General features: G+C 35.1%; 1 protein-coding gene across 8 annotated transcripts in view; it reads left to right on the top strand.

Annotated features, from left to right (window-relative positions):
* The first annotated feature begins 2,711 nt into the window (after positions 1-2,711).
* LOC127876395 (chromodomain-helicase-DNA-binding protein 1-like) overlaps positions 2,712-21,254 on the top strand; it is an 85,472-nt gene continuing 66,929 nt past the window's right edge. For 6 of the 8 annotated variants that reach the window (XM_052421588.1, XM_052421594.1, XM_052421593.1 and 3 more), the window contains exons 1-5: positions 2,712-2,803; positions 3,082-3,135; positions 4,728-4,933; positions 18,081-18,318; positions 20,863-20,906. In XM_052421588.1, the coding sequence (XP_052277548.1) occupies positions 3,127-3,135; positions 4,728-4,933; positions 18,081-18,318; positions 20,863-20,906 (497 nt within the window). In that variant the 5' untranslated portion in view covers positions 2,712-2,803; positions 3,082-3,126. The remainder of the gene's footprint in view (positions 2,804-3,081; positions 3,136-4,727; positions 4,934-18,080; positions 18,319-20,862; positions 20,907-21,254) is intronic. The other 2 variants (XM_052421592.1, XM_052421590.1) reach the window with 1 other exon arrangement.

Raw genomic sequence — 21,254 nt, 5'->3', positions numbered from 1 at the left:
GCGGTTACACATTAAAATCCAGAAGGCGACAATGCGATAGTGCGATGGCGACAATGCGATAGTACGATGGCGTCAATGCGATAGAACGATGGCGACAAATTAAATGCGATAGCACGATGGCGACAATGCGACAACGCAATAGTATGATTGCGACAATGCGATAGTACGATGACGACAGTGCGACAGAACGATGTCGACAGTGCGACAATGCGATAGTGCGATTAATACGATGACGACAGTGCGACAATACGATGGCGACAGTGCGATAGTATGATGGCGAAAATGCGATAGTGCGCTGATACGGTGACGACAGTGCGACATTACGATGGCGACAGTGCGATAATACGATGACGACCGTGCGACAAAACGATGGCGACATTGCGATAGTACGATGGCGACAATGCGACAATACGATAGTGCGATAATACGAAGACAACAATGCGACAATACGATGGCGACAATGCGATAGTACGATTGCGACAATGCGATGATACGATGGCGACAGTACGATATGACTATCGCATTGTCGCCATCGATCTATCGCACTATCGCCTTGTCGCCCTCTGGATGGAGATGTGTAACCACGATGGCACTAACGGTATTCAGTACATAGAGAATAATAGGTTAGTGTTGATTATAGATCAGGTTTATCATGCGAGGCTTAGAAAACAAAAAGCACGAGCCTTGGCGAGTGCTTTTTCGTTTTCGTGCCGAGCATGATAAACCTGATCTATAATCAACACTGATCTATTATTCTATTTGTCCCACTTTTTATTTTGTAAACCTTTTTATTTAAACAAAATTAGTTTGCCTGGATAATTTTGCAGGATTTATTACGTCATTTCGTCGAAATATTGATGTCATTTCCTGCCGTTGATTATATATGATATTTAATCAATGGGGCTTTAATCAACCGAATTCGCTGTAAACGTGGGATAAAATAAACTGCCGCAGAGCCAAAGTTGTATTAAGCAACTTCTCGGTCAGCTGCGACAAAACATCATAGATAAAGATAAAGACAGCAAATACACTGAGTGAACGACTCCATGGAGGGGCAAGATTCCTTGAACATTCCTGATATAAAAATATATCATAATAATTGATAGAGCTCGTTTTTATGTATTGTAAATATTGTTCTTTTGGTATACAAACTATCCCATGCAAATTTTGTAGAATTTATCACAAGTTTAATTTTATTTTAGCTCATTATAAAAATCCTCCTGAGCCTTTTCTCATTCAGCTGAAAGAAAATCTTTTGATATAAAATGTTATTGTCTGAAATATACCGTTTATAAGCACCAAGAAGTCAATGTGCCGACATTTGCAGGTGATTGATATTGCTTAAACTAAGTCTTTACACGGGAAGATATTTAATATCGGCGTTTCTTTTTTTCTGAAGGCTTAGCCGATATAACCGGCGGAAACTCCACCTGTCCGGTATGGTGCCCACCAACCAACCTCCCAAGCGAAGGGAGCAGGGATTGAACCCGGGTCGCCACGGTGATAGGCGCGTGTATCAGCCACTGCGACTGCGGACAGCCCAGCCATGTTTTGACTGAATACGTTGTTTGCTGCAAGTGACTATGACCAGCGGAAATTTTTTGGTGGATACATCTGCATATATCTGAACATGTGAAGTACAATTGTGTTCGAATGCACTGAGTGAAATACCCCATGGAGAGACCAGAAATTCATTAAACTAGACCCTTAAACACAGTCAAGTGTCTTTGGGTGAAATTGAAAGGAAATAATTTACAATAATCAGAGAGGCTGTATGCATGGCGAATAACCGGATCATATAAGGACACAGAGTATAAAAGGAGTCATTTAAAATTCACATTAAAGTGTATTTACATATATTTTCATAATATTTGGTTCACTTTTTGTTAAATATGTTAAAGTGCGGTCAGTCAGTTGCACAAGCTATAGTATATAGCATCGTGTGCGTCCGCGAAAAAAAAAATGTATGTGATACAACTGTGAAAAAATTAGATCGACTCAGCGTATACAAAAATGATTTTTTTTGTATGTATTACCTTAGGTTACCTTAGGTGGTTTACCACCGCAGGTCTTTTGGACCTCTGTAGTGGCCTCTTCTTCGTCATCGCTATTTAATAGTCTCGGTGTTTTGCCTCCGGTTATTTCATTATAGTCACAGTTATGATCGTACACCATTGGGTGGTTTATCCAATATTTATCTAGGCGTCGTTTAAAAGTATCCGTGTTCTTGGATGTGACGACAGCACTTGGTAAATTATTCCATATGTTTACAATGCGATTGGAGAAAAAGTTCTTGCGAATGTCGCGTGCACACCTTTGTTTTAAAAGTTTTAATGGATGACCTCTATTTGTATTTGTGTTCAAAGTAAAAATTTCAACTGTTGTTCTTTTGTCATAGATATTGTTCAAGATCTTGTATGTTTCGATCATATCCCCTCGTAGTCTGCGAAATTTCAAAGTGGGTAGTTTAATCAATTTAAGTCTTTCCTCGTATGATTTATCCTTAAGTTTGGGTAACATTTTGGTTGCTCTACGTTGGACGTTTTCTATGCTATCAATGTATTAAACAATATAAAACAGATTTCAACTAAATAACAAACAGCCATATATATTATTTGGTTAATTTATCAATTTGGTATTTGATCTATTGAATTTTCATGTAGACAACCCTCTATTTTCAGAGAGAATTTCCCACAATTCCTCAGTCAGAATTTCATTTTGAACATGTCCGCCATGTTTGTTGTTGTTTGTGCAATTTACTGTGTAGTATATTGAGATTTTCCTAGGTTCTGTTGATGTTCAGGTACGAAATTAGGCTGATTTCAATATTCTTGAGTTATTTTACATTTATTTGATTTAGCAAAGGTCTTGTAAGACTCTACTTGTCATCATAGAAGTACATTTTGTGTTCAAGTGCGATTTACTTTATGCAAACAATGTCGTTGTAAGAGAACACGTCGATTGTTGGTGTTTCTTCATGTATTTTTTGGTTTTAGTCTATTTTTATTGTTTTTAATTTAATGCGATTTTTTCCATAGTATTCGCATTTCTGCACACGTGATCAACCTCCATCTTTTTCAGGCCACTAGCGGCGAGGTCCGCCATGATGATTTTGGAAGAGAGAAAATGAGCAAGGTAAAACTTACGATTTTTGGATGAAAAATTTTCACATTGTGACTTCTGTTACCTTTATTTGAACGAAATAACTGACAAGTAAACTTTTAATGTTAATTTAGAAAGTTAACTACGAAGAACATCAGCGGATTAAGTAAAATTTTGACTTAAATTCACGACCTTGGGCGGCCATATTGAAGAAATTTGTGTTGAAAATATGGTGTGAAATCGACATTAAATTTCTTAGTTATTTAATGCAATTAAATAACTTAAATAACTGTTTTAATGTTCTCCCATGTATGATAAGCTTTCTGGTGCAAAAAAATATTATTTTATATAGTGGAAATAGGGAAAATACTTAAATTTGTTAGCATACCCCAGCAGAATTTAGCTGTATTTTCAAGATTTTTAGTTAGTAGGTGAGTTTAAAAAATGCCAAAAAATGACCATTTTCATGCTTGGACCACAATGGGACTCCTCCTATATGATTGAATATGTTTAAAGATTCTATTGAACCCAAAGGTGTCACAATTTGAATGGTACCCATTTTGGCAATTTTCACTCAAAGTTGGACTTAGTATTTTACGGCAAGTAGTAGATATAAAACTGTGTGAATTGTCTTAAAATTCCAGCTGAGATTTGATAAATTCTAGAGTATGTTCAGTTGCAATGAAATGCATTATTTTTATATGCATACAACAGGATGTCAATACAGCATAATCACATTAGTGTGAAATTTAACAGATATCTGCTATTTTTTATACTTAGACATTTTTTTTATGATTTCATGGATGTAAAAGCATAAATATTTTTAATATAAAGGTATGAAACAATCAGTGTTAAATCTTGCTTTATTAAAGTCTTTTAATTGCAAAAGAGCATACAACATGCATTACAACAAAGGGTGGAAACAAAAGAATGGAATGTTGTGTAAAAAAAAAACAGACGAGGTTATTCACGATTGGATTATTTCTTTACTTTAAAAGACAATTTGTTCTTCAATTTTAATGTTCTTTTTAAAAACTTTATTCTGCTCACAATGCAACAGTTATCAAGTGTCTTCTTTCAATAAGCTAAATTAGAAATGAATGAAATTGTGTTATTTTGTAGAATTTTTTGGGGTAAATCATACTCTATTTAATTGCAAGTGATGTGGTTATTTAATTGCAAGTGACCACATCAACACCAATTTTCAACTATTATGATTATGAATATTCCTCATTTTTGGTTTTAAATAGCTGCAAACGCTATTCATATATAGAAAACCAAATTGTTGAGCCGGTAGAACTTTAATCATTTTTAAGTTTAACCCATGTATGTTAGCTCAGTACACCAAAATATAACCTAACCATTTATTAGCTCAAAATAGTATTTCTGAAATAAGTATATGATCTGGTTATCAGTTTATGATTTATTATTCACAAATGTAGAGTTAATGTATTCCATAATATATGTGGTATATGGATTATTTAGCACTCTATCCATATTGAGAAAAAGAAACATTACATTAATATGTGTATATGTATTGCATGGTAACTGCATAGGGTACATGTATCTGCTAATCATTGAATCTCAGTATATGTTGGTTGTAGACACTATTTTATATCTTACAGCCAGCTGATAACCTCGATAACTCCAACTTAAAGTTTGACACTCCATTGTTTGCCGAATTTAATACTTCAAAGACAACATCAGCCCTTCCCTCAACTAACTATGAGACTGAGGGAAGCTATTCGCACAGATTGCCGCCGCGACCATTGAAGAAAGAAAACAACAGTCACGTTTCAGATGATTCTGAATCAAACTCCAATAATTCAAGGTATTGTACAAATGTGTTATATTGTTTTGTGATTTTAGTGAGAAAATCAATATTAGTTAAACATTGTAATTTTTATGGTGTTACATCTTGCTAATAATAATTTTCAATTCTTTTGAATGCTTATGTACTTGGGTACTAAAGCAGTGTGTTTGAAGTGCTAATTTTGTTTGAGAAAGTTAGCATTATGTTGAACCCACAATTGGAAGTTGTCTCCCTTTAAGTGTTTCTTAGAATCAGATCCCTGCTTCAGCTTGTTTGAAAAAGGATAGTTTTATGTTAGGTTCTTGTTATTTGATTTTTTTGATATGATAAATTTATGTGAAACATATTTATTTTTTAAATAAAAGAATTGTTTGTGTTAAGTTCAATATCTTTAACAAAATGGGGTACACTGTTGGAGCCAGAGTTTTAAAGGTTTTGTATTTATTGAATTGTTTTTAATATAAGGGCTTATGTAGCGCTCTAGCTAGGATTTGAATAGTATATTGTGCTCCGGATTCATTCCATTTGACAAACATTCCACATTCCCAAAGTGTTTAATGAACATGGTGACTATGCAAGTAAGGTATACAAATGAATGCTAATGGTTTATTTTGCATCCCATCGTTTGTCAACACCAAAAATAATTTATTATGATAACCACTCTCTGTGGACGCATTGCGCTAATTTTTGGTATAATGTATTAAGTGATGTCATCAATTTAAGTTGCCTTGTCAGCATAAAGTGTTTGTATGGCAGGAGGAGTTAAGATCAATTAACACCTTTCTTTTTTAACTTTAATTTTTTTTTACATTTAGGCCAAAAAAAAAAAGTCTTTGTTCAGGGAACCCGACCGACCCTATTTTTTGCCCCCGACCCTAACGATTTTTTTCGTCCATAGAAAAAAATCTGATGGCGAAAATGCTAAAATCTCGTAAAATTTCATTGAAAACAGCCACCATTTAAACCTGGATTGGGTTTCTATATTTTTCTCTTTGTTTCAATGAAAGTGTTGGCAATTTGAACAGTGAACAAAAACCGGTCTGCACCTGTATACGAGACATCGCTTGACCTTATTGTTATTGAAGTGCGCATGCTAGCTGGCCAATCAACATTGAGCTCGCTTACACATGAAATGACGTTGTTGAATGAAATGTAAAAATGGGTGGAGCTATGGAGTAATATTCCGTCATTCATGCGCAGACACTGTGCACTTTGAATACACAGTTAATATTGTCGTCTGCAAACAAAATAGCGGCCGGTCGCAAATGTCGTATTATTAAAGATTAAAAATGAAAAGAAGCGTGACAATAATTTAATTATTTCCAAGCAGTCTATTGATCTGAATTTAAAAGTGATAATTAAATAATTAGTTCTATGTCGATGATGTTACAACTTTCTGCCAATTTCCGATCAAAATGAAAAGATGATAATTAATTAATTTGTTTGTTTTACTCGCACACTATGCTAACTGACAGCAGCGTATTTTAATCAAATGAAAATGTGAAAACACGCGCGGTTTAATTGTAATTAAAGTTTTGAATTTTTAACACATAGGAAGAGTCATTCATCTAGTCTACTATAAAAATGGAAGTAACCACTTTGTCTCTACAGTCGCTTACATGGCGTCTTTAACCTTAAAGCGTCGTTGGACGAAAAAGAGTCATAAAAAAAAAAAATTAAAACACAAAACACTAGAGCATTCCAAGAGTCATGGAAACTTGACAACAATTGGCTTCGCTTTGATAATGAATCAAAATCAATGTACTGTGACGCCCTTAGCCTGTACAAACCAGGGCTAGCGCTGGCCCAAAAAATGTTTGAGCCACCCAGATGTAGGGGGGTACGGGGCATGCCCCCCCCCCCCCCCCCCCCCCCCCGGAAACAATTTTGGATCCTAGATTGTCTTTGGTGCGTTTTGGGCCTATTGCCAACCAGTTTTCGTTTCTTTCAAATAACAATATATACTTTAGATTTTTCATATTTCTTTTAATGACAACAAGCACATGTCACATATCATAATATACATCACATCACAATTTTCATAGTAATAGAGATATTTTAATACAGCGCATTTTTAACAACATGATGAATGGCATGTAAAATACAAGCATACATTTCATTCACAAAATACATTTTTTTGCTGCTTTACTGCTTGCTGGCATCAACGGCATGAGTGTGATCTGAAAATAAAAAAAATATATAGTCAATATGCATATATACATATAGTTAGACTATAGCATTTCAAAGTAATTTCAAATAAAAATTCCTCTCATCTTCAACATCTTACCTTTAGACTTTGCATGTTTCGTCACCGAGTCTTTTTTTTAGGATACTGCAACCTACAGTGAACGTGTTGGAATTCTGCACCTTAATGCATAGGTCACAGTACATTGATTTTGATTCATTCTCAAAGCGAAGCCAATTATTATCAACTTTCCATGACTCTTGGAATGCTCTAGTTTTTTGTTTTCTAGTTTTAATTATTTTGTTTGTTTGTTCAGACTCATTTTCGTCGATTTAAGGTTAAAGAAGTCATGTTAGCGACTATACGGACAAAGTGGTTACTTCCATTTATATAGTAGACGACATAAATTAGTCTTCCTATGCGTTACAAAATTCGTAACTTTAATTAAATTTTAATTGCAATTAAACCGCGCGTGTTTTTCACGTTTTCCTTTGATTAAAATACGCCGCTGTTAGTTATCATAGTGTGTGAGTAAAACGATCAAATTAATTAATTAACACCTTTTCATTTCAATCGAAAATCAGCAGAAAGTTGTAACATCAACGACATAGAACTAATTACTTAATTATCACTCTTTAATTTAGATCGATAGTCAGCTTGGAAATAATTAATTTATTGTCACGCTTATTTTAATTTTTAATCTTATAATACGACATTTGCGACCATCCGCTTTTTTTTTTGCAGACGACAATATTAACTGTGTATTCATAGCTCCACCCATTTTTACGTTTCATTCGACAACGTCATTTCATGTGTAAGCCAGCTCAGTTTTGATTGGCCAGCTACCATGTGCACTTCAATAACAATAAGGTCAAGCGATGTCTCGATACAGGTGCAGACCGGTTTTCGTTCACTGTTCAAATTGCGAATACTTTCATTGAAACAAAGAGAAAAATATAGAAAACCAGTTTCGGGTTTAAATGGCGGCTGTTTTCAATGAAATTTTACGAGATTTTAGCATTTTCGCAAATCGGATTTTTCTTGAGCCAAATTCTCAATATTTTCGCAAATGGCTCAAGTGGCGAACGACAGCGCTAGCCCTGCAAACCAATAGAAACATTCAAATTTATGTGCACTGCTCACTTCCTGTGCGATGCGCTCAAACCCATTGCCATTTTATCAAAAAATGTACCAGAAGGAAGACTTGAGCTATTCTGAGGTTACCCTCCTTTTGACAGCCACTATTCAGACTCTTGAGCACCTGTCGGAGACTAGGTCAGGTCTCATGTTGAAAAAAATTCTGAAGGTCACACCCCAAACATCAGAGACTGATAAAGATGGCGTGTTCACTTTTGAATATGAAGGTCACACTATCACAGACAGACAAACAAAAAATGGTTGGCTCAAAGAAATTTTGGGCCAGCGCTAGCCCTGAAGAAGTGCATAAAGAGCTAGGAATATTGAATAATATACAACGACTAAATACCACATGTGCAATGTTAATCATTTGGTCAGTGTTTAAACAATCATGGGTGCATTAACTGACACTTTTTCACCCTGAAATCAGTCGACTGGTAAAAAAAAGGGAAAAAAAAGTAAAAACCTACCTACCCTCCTACATTTTTCTGGCCATGTTCCCTGAACCAAGACTATTTTTTTTTTGGCCTTATCAACGTTTAAAGACTAGTAAATGATATGATAAATAAGAAAAAATTGCCATGAGTATTTTCAAATGCATATAATTTGTTGTGCAATTCGAAATGGATTGCCAAACTATATTGTTCCAGTATTGTTTACAAATTCTAGCTGCAACTTAATACTTTTCTTGTGTTTCATGTAAATTCTATGACCTTATGAAAAAATATGGTTCTTTGTAAACAACATTAGGTCATCCTTGGGGGAAAAATTTGGATTTTAGCCGTCCAGGGTTGATGTTAAGTTCTATGTAAATCTGTAAATCCGATGAGTTTTTTTGGAGGGGGGGGGGGGGTTGTACGGTGTAAATTCTTTTAAGTGTGCGATCATTTGAGAATGAATATTCTTATATCTGCATTGCCAACCCAAAAATTTATTTATAATGTAGAGCAATATGTCAACAAAATTATATACACTGTAACTCCAATATAACGCAGATGAACACAGGGGGCTATAAAAACAAGTAAAGTATAGCCTATAATATAGGTCCTGTGAATTGCCATGCTGTGTTGCCATCAGCAAATACTTGCATATAAACCAAATTGAACGATTACAGTATACATAACGCTTTTATAATGTTCACATGTATACGATAATCCAATATAATTACAACTGCATCACTTACGAAAAAAATCATCTTTAACATTTACGAGACGAGAAATATCAGGGGTTCCACTGGCCCAAAAAAAGTTGTCGCCACTTTTTCTCGGCGCGAAACTGTCAGTTATTCCGACCTTATTAATTATGACAATCGTCTAAGAAACCTTACAACATCAATGTCATTGACTATATTATTACTTTTAAAAGTATGTAAATACATAAATAATAATAAGTAACTTCATAAGTCTTAATAAGCTTTATTTATACATAAAAACATTGGTTTGCACATGATAAACAATCACATATAACCAAACTTATCTAATAATGTTAACATCAATGGAACAGTATGCTGCATACATTTTTTATAAAAATTTATTTAAACATACAATTACACAAATGTACATCATCTGGAAAGGAAAAAATATATCAAACATCAGTAAATAAAGCCTCTCAATTTAATTGTTAAACAGTTACATTTCAGAAAATAAAACATCTAAATTTAATTGTTTAACAGATTCATTTGGTCATTTGGCTATAATATGATGCACATAAACTGAAAGGGAAAAAAATGATACACATCTGAACGACAAACATCTCAATTTAAATTAACACCGCCTTATCAGGGTCTTCCCCAGGCCATTTAAGCGCCCCTTGCCGGGGCGCTTGAATTTCGAAATCAGAGTCCCCGGGGCGCTTGAAATTTTCCGATCAGTGTATTCTTCAGAAGGTTTCCCTATCAGTGTATCAATATTCCCTGTTTTAAAAGAGCACTCGGTACCTACTTTCACAAGTAATCGCCATAAACACAACATGGGGTAATGGATAATCCACTGATAAGAGAATAGCATGACGCGCGTATCGATTATTCTAGCCACATTACACGGTCATTTAAATGCTGACAATGATGTATCTGGTAACTTTCCAGTCGTCAAACTGTGAAGTTCATCGTCCAATCGGTTACGCGAATGCTTATGAGGGCGGGGTTAACTATCGACCATTATTTTTGATTGACGTCGGGCATGAAGTAAGAGTTTATCGCAGCTTGATTAGCAAGAAGTTGTACCATTTGAGTAATATACAACCGGTAATTAGTACAGTACAGAACATTAAAGACGGTTTCGGGCATCATCATCACACCTTTTTACTGTAAACAAGTGTTACCTATGATTCATAATAAATACGAGAAATTAATTGCAAGTGGTAAACAATTAATTATTATAGCGAGTAAGTTGTGCAAATGACTCCCGGTTACAATTATGTGACAACAATTTATTTAATTCCAGTACATGTATATTTCAACATGTCCATTTATAGAACTGATTCACCTCGTTTTTCTGACATTTATTCGACACGTTATGCGCTTTAACAAATTTTCCTTGAATTAATTACGCACACCTGTAAATGTTTCGTCCGAAAATCGATAGTTAGAAGACTGATGATGGCAACCGGCCGTGATCCTCGTGGACAACGTGAATTTCATACATAATTCCGTCAAAACATTTATTCGACTCGTAAAGTGTTTAAACAAATTATCGTTGAATTTATAACGCAACGGTTAATATTTGTTGAAATCTCAAATGGGAATAATTAAATTTGTAATCCTAAACCCATTCCCGTAAGTCGATGTTAACGCGTTTTTAATCCGAAACACACTTCCGAATGTAAATGTTACCACAACGTAAAATATTTTTGCTTCAAATTAGCAGTGCAAATTTATTTTGTGTCGAATCTTTTTCTCAATTTAAAAGAGCGCGAAAATTATGCAGCATGTACAACGTCGCATCTATTGCATACAAATGGCGTGTATTGAGCGTTTTAACAAGCACACAACAGGTCAGGGGATTGACGCATATTCAGAGGCAATATTTGATCAAATCTATAAATAGTCACTTAAAAAATGGCAAGGTTTGTGTTAAAGAAATAACTGAAAGCTTTTATCGTTAATATTTACCAGAAAGAGATTGATTAAAACGGAATAAACGGGATTATCGGGTAATAAATAGAAACTTGAAAAATAGTAAGTATACAGTAATAGAGTCGGGTTGAAACGGATGTATTGGGGAATCGTTCGAGTCGGGATTTTACTATCTGTGCGGAAAAGTTTTAAAACAATTAAACAATATACAAAAAATATTTTTTTAAATGACTGGGGGATATTTTTGAAGAGTCATAGCGCACCAAATGACGTCTTTTGACGCTGTTTTTCTTTGAGTAATAACGCACCACAGAACGTGAATTGACACGTTAAATAAAAAAAATCAACGTCGCGAGGGGACACCCCTCCCGAACCCACCCCCGATCGGCCCCGGGGCGCCTGAAAACATTCCTGGGGAAGGCACTGCTTATATATCGTTATAATCATTGATCTTTGTGCCAGTTTGTCCTAAGTGTTACATAATTGAGTGTTCTTTTTCATAAAAGAACCGTTAATCCGATAATAACCCCCATAAAACTTGACAATAGCAGTAAAAACACCGACTGTAACCAGGGTTGGCATATTGACCGGTCAATTTAGTATTGACCGGGCCGGCGGTCAATACCCGGTTAAAACCGGTCAATACTGGTCATTACTGGTCAATACTGGTCGATTGAAAGTTGTAGCATTTTAACATTACAAAGGAGCCATTTTATATTAAATCAATAATTATTCTGTAATTGATAAACTTTTTTCTGAGTTATTTATTGTAAAAAAAATCTTTAAAGCTGTAAAAAATTACTTCTTTATTATTTATGGAAACAGCCTCAAATACATAAGGACTAAGGCAATATCTTTATCTCAGTTTATCACATCTGTTACTTAAGTATTATTACTATTGTAGGTACCATAGCATTTCACTTATCTATTGATATATCTATTTGATAAGCAGATGGACAAACAGAACTCTTGTGTATTCTAGGGTTATAAATCTGGTCTCTTAGTTGGTAATAAAATGCATGCAGTGTTATGTCTCTGATATTGACAATTAAGCAAATCTGCCCTTAGGCTATTTCATATCACTCACACAAAAGAAGATTACATTGTACTTGCTATTATTTAATAGTTACTTCTAACTTGTTTCCTTTCTGTATTAAGAGGGTTTTTTCCCTTTCATATTAAAAAGTTCAATTGGTATTCAAATGAATAAACAAAGTTCTTGATTTTGCCAACAAATAATGTTTTCCAATTGTGGGTCTACTCTTCTTTTCAATTATTTTTTTCTTTTAATAATTATTTCTTATTATGTTTTTATATTCTTATATCAATAACAAAAAGTTTTTTTACACTATTTTGTTTAAAAGGTATTTAAAGAAATCAATGCAAGAATACATGACAAGTAAGGATTGTGTCAAAAAGGTGCCATTTAAGGCCCTATTATCAGTTTTGGGTGCCCCAACAAGTATAGGTGAGAAGACTGTTAGAAGACTGTGGAGACAGTGGGGTATGAGGAACAACGCATACACAGTAATTTACGGGTTCTTGTTGAATCAAGCACAGAATTATCTGAGCATCATAATTCATTAGAATTGAAAAAAAGTTCAATCAACCAGAAAAATCCAATTGACCAACTTTGACTTATTTGCAAAATTTTGAGAGATTGGCCTGCAAATTGCATGAACAGGTATAAAATAGTGGTTATTAATAGCTTAAGACATTATTGGCAACATGTCTGTTTAATTTATATTATCAATATTGTTTAATTAGGCATGGAATATAAATTAACTTTGGGGGTAAAGTTCAATCGACCAGTATTGACCAGTAATGACCACTTCGGGAGTATTGACCGGGGCGGTTTTAACCGGTAAAAACCGCCGGTTAAAACCGGGAGCGGTCGATTGGTGCCAACCCTGACTGTAACACTTTCACGCTTCCGTGATTTCAGTGCACTCTACACTATAGGTCGCTTACATCGTCGTAAATCAATATTTACAACTGACAAACGCTGGCGGCCTATGCTCGGTCGCGTGCTTTTCGACTCGCAGTACATTTTCGGATAGGATTTTACCGATTTTTTTGAAATTCGCCACTTTAAAAAAATTGGAGCCACTTAAAAAAAATTAGCGCCATTTGGCGCCAATGGCGATCAACAGCGGAACCCCTGAATATGTTTATGAATTTCATGCACACATATGCCGATGCAATTTTTCAGAAAAAGAGTACAGTGCATTATTGGACAGAGCTTTCATTTGAGGAGCGAATTTAAATATAGATTGAATGCAATACGATACATGTACAAAGAAATGTTTTATTGCGTTATACGCGTCATGTAAAAAACATGCTTCCCGTGGACTTTCTGATAATGGGCAAAAATTAAAATGAATCTCTGTTAACAAGTATACTGCGTTAGCATGTAAATAAATCGTCAGGATTATTTAATTTATTATTCATACACATACTGAAACATTAAACGTACACAAAGATCTTTTATTTATTAAGCATGTATACCATATTATAAACGATAACACATCCATAGTTTATACAATGAACCGCTCTGATAGGGAATACATGTAATAAACACTGACTCGCGAGCTTTTCACACCTTTATTGACATTACACAACCGATTAACACCAATTAGCTGTCAAGTGTAATTAAACCTCTAATCGATTAAAATAAGTTAAAAGGACCGATAAAGAAATCAAGCTGTGATCGCCGTCATCTTTGAATTTTCTGAAAATACATGAAGTTGCATAACATGGATTTTTATCAGAAATGGAAGGTTGCAGAAAAAACGCGATCCAAGCACCCCCCGCGTTATATTGTACACAGCATCATAAAGGACCGCACTATATTGGAGTTACAGTGTATTTGTATATATACGTGTTTAGGTAACTGGTTTTCTCATTTGAAATAAAACAATAAGCACAATTAATTTCATGTGCAAAACACATACATTTGTTCGGACTGTCGTTTTTGGATACAGTTTTTATACGCCCGTATAAAATACGGGACGTATTATGTGAAACCCCGCGGCGGGCGGCGGGCGGCGGGCGGCGGGCGGCGGGCGGAAGGCATCACTTTGTCCGGACTCTAATTCAAATTGTATTCATCCGATCTTCACCAAACTTGGTCAGCAGTTGCATCTAGTTGATATCTAGGCCAAGTTCGAATATGGGTCATGCCGGGTCAAAAACTAGGTCATAGGGTCAATAAGTGCATTTTCAAAGGGGCCACTTTGTCCGGACTCTATTTCAAATTGTATTCATCCGATCTTCACCAAACTTGGTCAGCAGTTGCATCTAGTTGATATCTAGGCCAAGTTCGAATATGGGTCATGCCGGGTCAAAAACTAGGTCATAGGGTCAATAAGTGCATTTTCAAAGGCATCACTTTGTCCGGACTCTAATTCAAATTGTATTCATCCGATCTTCACCAAACTTGGTCAGCAGTTGCATCTAGTTGATATCTAGGCCAAGTTCGAATATGGGTCATGCCGGGTCAAAAACTAGGTCATAGGGTCAATAAGTGCATTTTCAAAGGGGCCACTTTGTCCGGACTCTATTTCAAATTGTATTCATCCGATCTTCACCAAACTTGGTCAGCAATTGCATCTAGTTGATATATAGGCCAAGTTCGAATATGGGTCATGCCGGGTCAAAAACTAGGTCATAGGGTCAATTAGTGCATTTTCAACGGCGCCACTTTGTCCGGACTCTAATTCAAATTGTATTCATCCGATCTTCACCAAACTTGGTCAGAAGTTGTATCTAGACAATATTTAGGTCATGTTCGAATATGGGTCATGCCGGGTCAAAAACTAGGTCACAGGGTCACTTAAACCATTTCAAGCATTCAGCATGGTGTCCGCTCTCTAATTGAAGTAATTTTCACCCGATCTTCACCAAACTTGGTCAGAAGTTGTGTCTAGACAATATCTACATGTTGGTCAAGTCCAAATATTGGTCATGCCAGGTTAAAAACTAGGTCACGAGGTCACTTACCGGTAGTGCATTTAAAGCATTTAGCATGGTGTCCGCTCTCTAATTGAAGTAGTTTTCATTAGATCTTCACCAACTTTGGTCAAAAGTTGTGTCTAGATGATATGTACATGTAGGTCAAGTTGAAATATGGGTCATGGTAAAGTTATCAAGTTGTCCAAAGCCTTAAAACGGGCGTATCTTGTGACAGTTTGGCACTCTTGTTTTCTTTGATTTAAATTATTTTAATTTATTGTTGATGTTTTTTTTTTAAATATAGTTTTTTGTATAGAATGACAAATACACATGCTGTGATTTGGATGGTCTGGTATATTATATTTCGTATTGTAGTCAAATTAAATTGCAACAAGAAAGACTAAAAAAGAGCAATTAGTTTTTAATAGGGTCCAGGGAAGAAGGCTCTGCCCTTTATTACCGTTAGGAACCTGCAGTCTCAGAATGCCATCCAAATTTTCTGGATTTCAAATTCGGGACAATTGACATCCCTGATAAAAGCTTGGTTGCACAGAGAATGTTGAGATTTTTACTCTTGGTTAAAAACTTTGTTGTTCATTTTTACAAAATATGGCAAAACTTTTCTCTAAAGTAAACAGCTAACGATTTGTGTGGTATCTACAACATTAAAACATTGAGATAGGTCAGTATGGAACTGTGACATGTACAGATATTATATATGCCTTCATGAAGATGTCTTCTATTAAGCAACTGAGCAATTTTAATCTTCGATTAAGGGCTAGTCTGGTTATTATTTTTCACACTATGCAAGTGTGAATGTGTTGTACAATTAACCTTTTTCCACTCAGAAGCAAAGTGAAAATGGCTATGTGCGAAAGCATAAAACCAGATCAGGCTGTGAGTAACTTGCAGTCTGTTCATGTTTTATGCTGTTTGCTGCTCACCAGTATCTTAGGTTTGGAGAAAAAGCCTTAAAACTTGAATTTAGTAATAAAGGTATCTTATTATGCCCCCCTTCGAAGAAGAGGGGGTATATTGTTTTGCACATGTCGGTCGGTCCGTCAACCAGATGGTTTCCGGATGATGACTCAAGAACGCTTGGGCCTAGGATCATGAAACTTCATAGGTACTTCATAGTATATGTCCCCCACCTGAAAAGTATACTTTTTTCCCCTTTTGGGGGGAAAAATTCCCCCTAAAAAATTTTTTTATTTTTTTTTTAATAGATGTTTCTCATGATTATTATATCTCAATTCTATTTCAATTTAATCTTTGCAAACATACTAAATTATGAAAAATGCAATGAATAGAGTGCAAACATGTACAAATGTAATAATGAGAGAGTAAGTAAAAAAATCCCCCAAAAAGGGAAACACCGCGAAAATTCCCCCTCCTAAGGGCTGCGGACCCCTTCCCCCAAAGTAGTGTGAGGGCGCTGCTAGGTCAAAGGTCAAGGTCACAGTGACTTGAAATAGTAAAATGGTTTCCGGATGATAACTCAAGAATGCTTTGGCCTAGGATCATGAAACTTCATAGGTACATTGATCATGACTGGTAGATGACCCCTATTGATTTTCAGGTCACTAGGTCAAAGGTCAAGGTAACAGTGACTCGAAATAGAAAAATGGTTTCCGGATGATAATTCAAGAATGCTTACACCTAGGATCATGAAACTTCATAGGTACATTGATCATGACTGGTAGATGACCCCTGTTAATTTTCAGGTCACTAGGTCAAAGGTCAAGGTCACAGTGACTTGAAACAGTAAAATGGTTTCCTGATGATAACTCAAGAATTATTAGGCCTAGGATCATGAAACTTCATAGGTACATTGATCATGACTGGCAGATGACCCCTATTGATTTTCAGGTCACTAAGTCAAAGGTCAAGGTCACAGTGACAAAAAACGTATTCACACAATGGCTTCCACTACAACTGACTGCCCATATGGGGGGGCATGCGTGTTTTACAAACAGCTCTTGTTTAATTTAACTTTCTAAGGGCCTACAAATGCATCACAATACGCGGTTAAGGGTTAAGAATAAGTGTTGAAAGCCAGGTTATAAAAAACAGATGGGAAATTAGCAGATCTGCTGTGTAATATTTTGTTTTCATTATTTTTAGCATGACAGTTAAGGCTTTTTTAATGTGAACACAATATAAATAATTTGTTTTTGATAATTTATGTTAGTTTATGTAGTCTTTAATTGCTACACATCCTCTGCAAAATGACCGCATTGTGTTTTGTCTTTTCAAAGGAATAACCTATGATAATGTATTTCATATCATATGAATTTTAATTTATGCATTGTTTAGTTTAAGTCTATTTTGCTTAGCTCAAATGCATTGAAAGCCTAGGGCTTAATGGAATGCTCTCAAGTAAGTTTGCAGACTTGAACCAGTACTTGATTCTATTATTAATAAAAATGGTTTCACTGTAAACATTTTGTTGATCTATTTGAACTTCAAACAAAATTTGCAGTGTACTCATAGGTAAAGAAGGGGACATTGTGTGGGAATAAGGAAGCAGGATCATCCAGGATGGGATTTTGGGGCTTCATGGTGCCTTGCCCTTCCGTTAAGGCCTTTCTGGAGCTATTGGGATATGGATGCAATATAAATAAAAATAGGGTGTAAAATGTGTATTTTTAAAAGATAGTGAAACTAGTGAACAAATTCTGTTGAATTTTATGAGATTTTATTAAGTCATTGATTAGCAATAAATGAACTTTTTATGAGATTTTTTTTGGCATTATGCCATTTCAAAGTGTTGTTTTGTAATTTATATTTTACAAAAATTTCAATCTTTCTACCAGTGGATCAGGGTCTGACTCGGAATCAGAATCTGGTTCGGGAAATTCCAATGGTTCGGGCAGCGATGATAAATCTGAAAGTGGAGACTCGGAAAGTTCAAATGAGGCTCCAACCACAAAGGAAGAGAAACATTTGCAGCTGTCCACATCAGGCCTTGAGTCAGACTCTCAGGACGGACCTCGCGGGACCAGAAAAAGCAGAGGTCGTCCCAAGAAAGAGGACATTGAACAACTGAAAGAGGTTGTATGATAATGATTGAGTATATGAGCTGCGCTATTAGAAAAAGGGGCTTAATGAATGTCCATATAGTCTGCTAAGATTAGCCTCTGCAGTCTGCAGGCTAATATCACAGGCTAATAATAGACGACACTTTCCACTTAAACTTTTTTTAAATAGAAGTTTCTTAGCAATAATCCAGTAAAGGCCAAAAAAGTCCTCCCTTTTTACCCTGTGCAGACTTCACAGGCTTATCTGGGATGACACTATAAATTATGCAATCAGCCCCGTTTTCTCAGAGCAAGGCTTTTATATTGTCTTATGTTTAAGATGTATCTTTGCTGATGTTTTAAGCTTCTGAATGTGCTAATGTCCTGTTTATTTCATGATTTTGTCTGCCTCAGAAAAGTCTTACTGAACACAACTTTTGTTGTTTTAGCATGGAATTATGCATTAGTATATATTTGCATAATGATACTTGTAAAATGTTTTATTTCACTCCTGTTTTTTTGAGCTACAGAATGATTGTTTTAACAAGTACTTATACTTGCAAAATTATGTTTCATTTATAAAGATGTTCTGTGAATATCTGTGATGACCAGCATCAGTGGGTAGATGGGGGATGTGTGGGAGTGGGGATATAACCACCTCTCCCCCCCCCCTTCCATAGACAGGCAACAGTTAATAACCAGGGGATTGGATACTGGTCGCCATTGTTGTGAATTTTTTAAAGTGGAGAATTTCTTAACCTACAGCGATTTGTTTTCTTTCTTTATTAAGTACCGGAAAAGGGCACTTTCCCAATTAGGAAAAAACTACAAATTTTCCAATTGCTATAAAAAAAATCATATAGAAGGTTTAATTTTTTGTTTAAAGTATTTGAGAGCAAAAAATCAAATACACCAATTTCCCAATATGTAGATCACAACGCAAATTTTCCCAATTTCAGAATCAGATTTTCACAAAAAATTCACAAAACATTTCCCAATTGGGCTGGTACCGGTACTTTTCCCAATTTGGCAAAAAATATCGCTTAAATTAACACCATAACTGTAGACTGCATATCTGTATTACAAGTAATCTTGGTTGATAAATTACCTGAGCATATTAAGCCAGATTGTGTACAAACAATCCCCACTGGCATTTTCTTTATCAGATCACTAATAAGCCTTTTGTTTACTATAAGAGTGACATACTGTGAAACATTATATCTGATTCTCTGGCGTAACAGCATCTTATTCACTCTTGGTTAGGCACAAACACACTTGATGAAATCAAAATCAGCACCATAATTGTTATGCCCCCGAAGGGTGTGGCATATAGTTTTTGAACTGTCCATCAGTAAGTCTGTCCGTCCGTCCAAAAACTTTAACATTAATCATAACTTTTGCAATATTGAGCATAGCAACTTGATATTTGACATGCATGTGTATCTCATGGAGCTGCACATTTTGAGTGGTGATAGGTCAAGGTCATCCTTCAAGGTCAAAGATCAATTATATGGTGTCTGTCCGTCTGTCCGAAAACTTTAACATTGGTCATAACTTTTGCAATTTTGAACATAGCAACTTGATATTTGGCATGTGTGTGTATCTCATAGACCTGCACATTGTTAGTGGTGAAAGGTAAATGCCAAGGTCATCCTTCAAGGTCAAAGATCAGCTATATGGCTTCAAAGCGGCGCAGAAGGGGGCATTGTGTTTCTGACAAACACATCTCTTGTTTTATAATCTTAAGAATTATTTGGTAATGATTTTGTTTGTAGTATATTGATTTTTAATTTGACCATTAACAAAATTAAGCATCTTTTTTATGAAGTAAAGGGAGTTTCATTTATTCAAAAACAAGGCCTTATGACAGCATGGAAAACATTTCTGTGTCATGATTTGATTCTGAACTGTTTAGAAGGAGGATATATCCCTCTGCAAGTTTAGTTTAATTTTGATACTGTTATATTTTCTCTGACCCAACAAAACTGTGAACATTGTGAAATATAGTGTTGTAAAATATATCCTACCAATAATAATGTTGGTTTCACATCTGAATGGAGGTTATGATACTGCATGGAGTCATTGATGTTGGTTTAGACTTAATGTGTCAAAATAAATAATGTTATATAATTACCAAAATTATTTGGTTGGAAAAAACAACTTAATGAAAAACTGTAACATTGTGTTGCATGATCAGGATTGATAAAGAGTTAAACATTTGCAAAACACTTTTGGGGCGTTTTGTTATATTTATTTATTATTCATTCATTTATTTATGTTTGTTTTAGTATTGAGATTTTGCACTATTCTAAAAATACTTGAAGCTTGCAAAATTGATCAATTTATTAAGTTCTTGTTGTTGTTTCTACAAATACGTGCAGTTAACTGTGAAGAAGGATCCATTGAGACATATTATTTATATGTCAATATTTATAAATATCTGTTCAAAATAGAAAAAATACACCTGTACATCTCTTGGTCTTCTGCTTAAACTGCAATATTTGTACAATCATTCACAATCTACCCGTCAAATGGTGCTTTTTGTATTGTTTGGAATATATGAAATTTAACATTTTAGGAAAACGATATTTTTGGAGAAAGCGATCGCCGGGACTCAAAGTTAAGTTATTTAATTATTTGCCCAGTTTGTTGAATTCGTCTGGAGTTTGATAAATTGCTTTGGGAGTTGACCATTTGTACTTTTGCATGCCACTAGCATATAATTAGTATGTTTGTCTGTTGGTAAAATGTTCTACAGTTGTCATCTGATATTGCTTTCCAGATGCATGTAGAATTGAATCCTAACAATTGCAAGCCTCATGGAAGCAATTAAGAAATTAATGGATTCTCAAAAATTTAAATAAAAAAAAGACAAACTTAAAATTATTTGAATTGAAAACAAATTATTTTATTTAAAGAAAAAATAACACAACCACTTATGCTATGACAATTGCAGTGTTGATGTGAAGA

The sequence above is a fragment of the Dreissena polymorpha genome, chromosome 4 (genome assembly GCF_020536995.1).
Source record: "Dreissena polymorpha isolate Duluth1 chromosome 4, UMN_Dpol_1.0, whole genome shotgun sequence".
NCBI lineage: Eukaryota > Metazoa > Mollusca > Bivalvia > Myida > Dreissenidae > Dreissena > Dreissena polymorpha.
Note: the sequence above shows the minus strand (reverse complement) of the source record. Positions and strands in the feature narration are given on the sequence as shown.